At 35.4% G+C, this 7,031-nt stretch overlaps 1 protein-coding gene across 1 annotated transcript in view; it reads right to left on the reverse strand.

Moving 5' to 3' along the window:
• Positions 1-7,031, reverse strand: part of LOC107286364 — a gene marked incomplete in the record, with an annotated part of 28,674 nt that overhangs the window by 13,387 nt on the left and 8,256 nt on the right. Inside the window, 2 exon segments of the mRNA XM_015814720.2 lie at positions 5,534-5,634; positions 6,502-6,605. Coding sequence (XP_015670206.1) covers positions 5,534-5,634; positions 6,502-6,605 — 205 coding nt within the window.

The following is a 7,031-nucleotide window of genomic DNA, read 5'->3' on the forward strand; positions in this document are numbered from 1 at the left end:
TAACTTAATAACTTAATAAGGTTAAAGATGCCAGGCTAAAAACTGGAAGACTGTGAGTTTTAGTTCTGCCTGGTGGGTGACTTTGGCCAGACCCCCTCTCTTAGTCCTAGAAAGAAGGTAATGGCAAACCAGTGATGAAAAGGTTACCAAGAAAACCACATGAACTTGGCTAGCTAGACAGTTGCCAAGAGTAAAGAATAATTTCAAAATATCCTTTCCCTGCTTGAAAAAAATATCGAGAAGGTATACATTGATTTAAAAAAAAATATTTGACACACTAATATTAACTATCTGGGAGAGAAGATATTGTTATATCATCTTATCTGTCCATGATTGTCAGTTAAATATTGGCAAGAAAGTAATAATCAAATGTTATCTTAAATATAACAACTCTCACGATGTTTTTAAAACAACAGTTTAGAAGTAATTTTCTGTAGTTTTTTCCCCCATGAAAATCTCTCATGATGTATGGTTGGTTTTTTTTTTAAACTTTAGTTTAGAGGTAGTTTCTTGTAAGGTTTTTTTCCCCCCAGTTTCTCACTCTGACTTAGCCTTAGAAATTTTTTTAATGGACTTACATCCAAGTATTAGCCAGATCTGCTCATGCTTAGCTTCTGAGATTAGCCAAGGTCATAAGATTAGAAAAAAGCATAAAAGGGAAATTATGCAGAACCTGTTTTAGCTGTGTGCAAACCCCAAATTCCCTTTGTGTGGTCCAGGCAGACCTGTTAACTGTTGTTTTGATATGTTGGTGATGTTTTTTACTTAAATGAAATGTTACCAGGATATCTTTTTATAGTATTTTGGCTTAATTTAAGTTGTAGTAAACTCATGGTTTAGTAAAAAAGAGAGAAAGACATCTTTTAAAAAAGAAATGGAGCATGGTTTAAAGAAAAATATTATGCATCTAAGGTCAAATAAGACAAATGTCCCAGGAAGGTCTTCAAAATGATAACACTCTTCAAAAATTTGAAACGTGTATGGAAAATACTAATGGCTTAACTAAAGCAAAACCACATGGGATTTTTTTTTCTTTGTAAATGTAGAAGGCTACTCTGTTTACTAATTTTCCCGTCTCTCTGTGTTTCATCACACTGAGGCAATACTTCTGTTTGTTTTGTTACATTTGCAGTTCTTGCCTAACCAAAAGCTTATACCCCTGCAGCACAGCATCTGGTTAATGCCACAACGGTGCTTTGCTGATTAGCAAACACATTAGACCCCAAACAGCCAAAACAGAGCCCATTCTTCTTTCTTACCTCAAGTGCACTCCCAAGTTAGTTTGCCATTTCCTGATTTGGCATAAGTTACCGTATATGTTTTAAAATGTTTTGGGGCCACAGAAGAACCAACTTCACAAGGAGTGTTAGGATGAATAAAGCATTTAAGCATTAAGAAATTAAATTATATTCTGTATCCTTTTTTTTTTTTTTTTTTGGAAATAGGAGCTGCAAGTCAGTCATGAGATACTTGCTCCAAGAAATCCTGAGGCAAAACAGGAAATCTTTTTCCTTTGAGGGTAGTGAAGAGTTGCGAAGAGTTCTTTCTCTCGGATTTTAACATAGAAATCAAGAGGCATAGATGTCAGAAGGTGGAGACAGAGTTTGCTATAAAACAAAGTTGACACTTCCTAAACGGCCAAAAGCAACATGTCTCATGAGTGAGAAAAGGTTCCTTGGGTTCCTTAGAAACAGAACTTTTCTGGAGACATTTTTCCTTGGCTGGTATTGGAGCCTTGAGTGGGTCTCCGATAGATTAGGTTTAAATACCTTCTATTCTAGAGAACTGGTTATTTGCCTAATGTTGAGAGGCCTTTGTAGAGGGGCTGGAAAAAAACTGATATCAGGCACGACCATGTAATTGCTTCCTCTATATTGCCATAGCTGCCATTTGACTTTTTTTTTAACTCTCCTTCATAGATCCCTCTGCATGTCTGTTGTTTATCCTGCAGGTTTACAATTAACAGAACAGTTTTATTTATATAACATACACTAAGTCTTAAAAAAATTGAAACAAGATAAGATTAGCAAAATATATTATGTTGCAAAAAGGCAGCTGCTCTGTCTTCACCTTTAAGCATGTTGTGTGAAGAACAAAAAGCAGTTACATGCGAAGTGATGAAAAAAAATCCAGAACAGCAAAGCATCAGTCAATAAAACAAGTTTTATACAACTATAATATATTTAAAATTAGTTTAGGGCCAAATCCTGTTTAAATAAAATTGTATTTCCTTGCTGGTCAAAAGTTTTCTGGAAGATAAAAGTAAGCCAAAGTTTTTTGTTACTTTTTTTTCCAAACTGAAGTAGGTCTAACTACTAAGAAAGTCTTCTTTCAAGTTTTTGTTTTCCAGTACTTATAATAAAGCTCTTGAGGACAAAATAATTGAAAGCATAGTGATTTGTAGTACAAATCTGTGTATCTTTCTTCAAAAATGAGATTCCCATTTGTGATCATTCTCAGTTAACTTTGGTATGCTGAATAAACCATGATCACAAAATTTCACCCAACACACTCAGCAGAACCAAACAAATCACACAATTACCAAGAATGTGGTATAAACACAGCTGTTTTGGTTTTAAAGCACAGTCTACAGTAAGAATGCAAAATGTCTTGGAAGCTGTAGCCAACTTACATTTTTCAGACCTTCCTCTAAGTGATAAGTCTAAACTTTTAGACATGTTCCAGCATTTCTGGAAATGTGGTGAGGGCGTATAGAAGTAAAATGATATTTTAACTTTATAGTCATTAATTGTCAGATGCAAGCAACTAGTGCCACACATGAATATCTGAAATCAGTGACTTTATTGTCTGCCACTTTTGCTACAAGAATTTCACCAGATTACTTGCCTTCCCCTGGGAACGACCTTCATGGCTTCATGGCTCCTGGGGGAGGTAAAGCTTTATGCCACTTGTCGCTGTGCAATGACTCCAAGCTAGGCCCTCGCTTGACCTCCTCTCCCCTTTCATCCTAGCTGGCAGTTTCCTAACATTAATGCACTTATTCACTCTTCAAGGCTCACTAATCCTCCCTCCAAGTAATAGGATTAGTGAATATTCAAGCTGATGGAATTCTTCACTTGTAAATTGTTAGTACAGGCAGCCAGTCCTTTGAAGATGGATTAAAATAACAATAATAGATTTCCAGTTCCTGTCACTTGGGTGAGAAGGTGACACTTGGCCGAAACTCTTGACAATATCACCTGATTAAAAAACCTCAAAATACAGAGTCAGAATATCAGGGTTCCTCTGATAAATTTGTTAACCACACACTCCATTTTACAATTCTTCCTGTCACTTGGCCTAGAAGTAAGGCAGACCCATGTTGGGGGTGTCCATGCTCCTTTCTTGATCACTCTGAGTGAAACAGAAGACTGCTTTTCAAAAGCCCTGTGACTGAAAGAACCTGAATGACTGTTCTAATCTGGCAGATTGTCTTCACCAAACAGGCACCCATTTCATCCTTCCAAGGTTGGTAAAATGAGGATCCAGATTGTTGGGGCAATATGCTGACATTGTAGACTGCTCAGAGAGCACTGTGGGGTGGTATATAAGTCTAAGTGCTGTTGCTATTACTATTTCTACCATTCTTCTGAAAATAATGTCATTTTTTTTAATTAAAAAAGCAATAGCTTTAAGGCATGACTGATTGGCAGTGCTGGTAATCATCTCAACATCTGAACCCTCAAGGAATTTAAACCTGGCTGACTTAGAGTAATTGCTGTTGGGAAATGGGAGTGTTTCTTTCTTTTGCAATTCAGAGTTCTGCAGAGTTCACATTGCTAAATGTTTCTTCTTCCAGCATTCAGGAACATCTACATGATATGGTCAATATGGTAGCCAAAAACAGTGAAATCAAAGCTCGGTCTGCTTTTTATGGAGGATGTGGTGGGTTTTGGCTGTGAGAAGGCCATGTTTTATGTGAGATTTGGCTTGACATTCATTTGCACAATGATCTTTCTGGTCATTTGTAGTTTCCCCTGTTTCTCATACTATTCCTCACTATTGGCCTCCATTCAGGACTGGAGCACTCAAAAAAGTTTCTTAGAAACTTTCTTGTAACAAGGAAATCCAAGAATGAAGTAACAAGTAATAATTATTGTAGCAAGTTTGGAAGCCATAACCCAAAGAATTTCAGCCCCTGTTGCAACTCAAGTACTGCCCTCATTTTGTTTTTTGCACTCAAACCCTCTTGCATTTCCTTTTCCTTCCTGTTCTGCGTGACAGATGGCTTGTCTTCCCCCTTTTGATGGGACAGGCCTGTTTGTCTCTATTCCTTGTTTCTGCAATAGTCAGATTTGTTGCCATGTTTTTTCACTGGTGTGAGAACTAGCTCTAGACAAAGGGAGGACAACATGAAGCAACCCTGCTTGTGGGACATTTTCAAAGCAGGAAGTGTGAGTTGTCTGGGAAGCTACAGATTGATGGATAAACAAGCTCAATAATATCATTTTTCTCCACATAACTATAATATAAACCTCAGAAACACCCCCCCCCCTCCAAAAGGTATCCAGAGAAAATTGCTTTCATACGGTACCAAGGAAACTCTGAGATTATATCTAAACAGTCATCACTGAATTGATGGCAATTTTGTCTTGTAGCTGTTTAAATTCTTTTTAAAAAGTGCACTCTACACAGAATGTTGTGTTGCATCTCTAAAAGTATCCGATAAGAATTTTGTCTAATCCAGAATTCTTACCTTACCAATATTTCTATTTTTTCTAAAAAACATTGTGGACAACATCAGCATTTATCTCCACTAAGAGCAAACTAGAGGCCTAAATGTACAGACTGAATTCTATAGGATACATTGTGATGTGGAAAAAATAGTGTATTATTTTGGAATGCATAGTATATAGTACGTAGTAGATGAGGTATCCTGCAAAATATTTTAGGTACGTTTTTATCCTCAAAATCAGGATGGCAGATAGTCTCATTCATAAATGCACTTCATCATTTGATGACTGTACTATGAAGATGTGTTGTTGGCAATTTTTACATCTGTAACTAATATTATACATCAAACAGCAGATGTGAATTTCTCACATTGTCTCACATTAAGTATAAATGCTGTGATTTTGCATTGCGAATTGACATTTTCAACTGTGATCTGTGACTTCTCAAATCAATTCAAAATAAATGAAGTATTTTATATGTGGAAGTTAATATGGTTAAATATCATTTCTCTTTTTTTGTGCTTTTGGCTAATTTAGTCAGAAGCTTATATGTTTCTTAAATTAATTACTCCAGAGTACAGCAATGTAATCTTATGTAACACTGTAGTAATATTTGCATGCGGTCAAACAAAAGAAGCAAACATCATATCATTCGCAATAAATAGTTTATGGGAGATCAGAATATATTATATCTACATATTAGAATTTAATACAGTTAATCAGCTTAAACTTGCTTTACATTTATATGAAAAACAAAATCACAGGTTATTACTGCATTCTCAGTTAAGCTTGTTGAATTCTGTGTTGTCTATACATCAGAATTAGTTATAACCAATAGGTAGCGTTGATTAAATGATTTAACAATTCAGCCAAGAATTGCTTCTTCGAATAGGCCGAACAATTCTTTGATCTTTAGGGTCAAACTGAAACACTTTTGTTCCTTGGAAAAAATAGATATATCCTGGGGAGAAAAAAAGAAACATAAATGAAAAATCTGGGTTTTTTTCAGACCCAAAGATAAGTTTCCTCTTTACAGATTTCTAATGTGAATTTAGGAAGATTTGAGCTATGTGTGCAAAAACATCCATGACGATATAGAACAGACTTTGTTCTTAAGATAGGCTGAGATTCTGAAACTTCAAGCCAACAGTAATGTGCAAAAGAAAAAAAAAGAAAAGGTATATTTTGTCTGCTTTTGAGATTTGGATTATATATTGACTAAACTTTGCTTAAGCATAATTTATGAATCAATGATTGATTAGGCTTGTACAATACACAAATATGTAAGTCATAAACCATTATTTACAGATATTAGTGCTAGGGTTCATACAAGATATTAAGCCACATGACCTAACCCTAACCCACCAACCAATTATAAATCCAACCAGTTGTGATTTAGTCCTTAAGTCATTGCTGCTCATATTTTATTTCACAAACTATGAATCAGCAAAACATAGATTTAAGGCCATGTAGGGATATAATTACAGGCTTAATTTATTTTCATTTACTGAATTAATGGAGGATAGAAGTTTTTGTGCACTTTGCTAGTCTTTAAGCTGCCACAAGTCTCTTGTGATTTTTTTAAAATGATGATTAAATAAAAAATTCAAAATGGTTAAAGGAGTATTACAAAAACCACTATCTAAAATGTTAAATGCAGAAGGTTTAAAAGTTATAATGCCCAGTGCAGTTTGTAAACCCATTGTAAACCTATTATATGAGGAAGAAATAATTTAATAATGCTGATGATAATATAAATACAAATTAAGTCAACCTGGTTTCTAGTAAACCTTGTTTTTCTGCCATACCAACTCACTCCTTTACTCACCATTGTCGTACAAAGCAGCATCAATTCTGGGTTTAATCCCTTTAAAATCTTGGGCTATATTTCTGGGGTATCCTTTTTCCATGCTTTTTTCCATTTCATTGTATCTGAATGGAAATAACAAATGTCATGATTGAAATGCAATATAGAAGGCACTTTAGTTAAAGAAAAAAGGATTCAAGTTGGTAATGATCAATTGAAGAAGCCAAGCCAAATACAGGAAATGAAAATTTCCTCAACATACTTTTCTCTCTAAAGGAGAAAATAACTTTATGGGCATATCCACGAAGATTTGCCACTGCCTTCTTCTGTTTTAAAACTTTGCAGTTTATGATGCTGAGACTCTAGAAAGAGTACAGAGAAGAGCAACAAAGATGATTAGGGGACTGGAGGCTAAAACATATAAGGAACGGTTGCTGGAATTGAGTATGTCTAGTTTAACGAAGAGAAGGACGAGGGGGGACAAGATAGCAGAGTTCCAATATCTCAGGGGCTGCCACAAAGAAGAGGGAGTCAAGCTATTCTCCAAGGCT

The sequence above is a fragment of the Protobothrops mucrosquamatus genome, unplaced genomic scaffold (assembly GCF_001527695.2).
Source record: "Protobothrops mucrosquamatus isolate PMUCROS unplaced genomic scaffold, P.Mucros_1.0 scaffold277, whole genome shotgun sequence".
NCBI classification, from domain to species: domain Eukaryota; kingdom Metazoa; phylum Chordata; class Lepidosauria; order Squamata; family Viperidae; genus Protobothrops; species Protobothrops mucrosquamatus.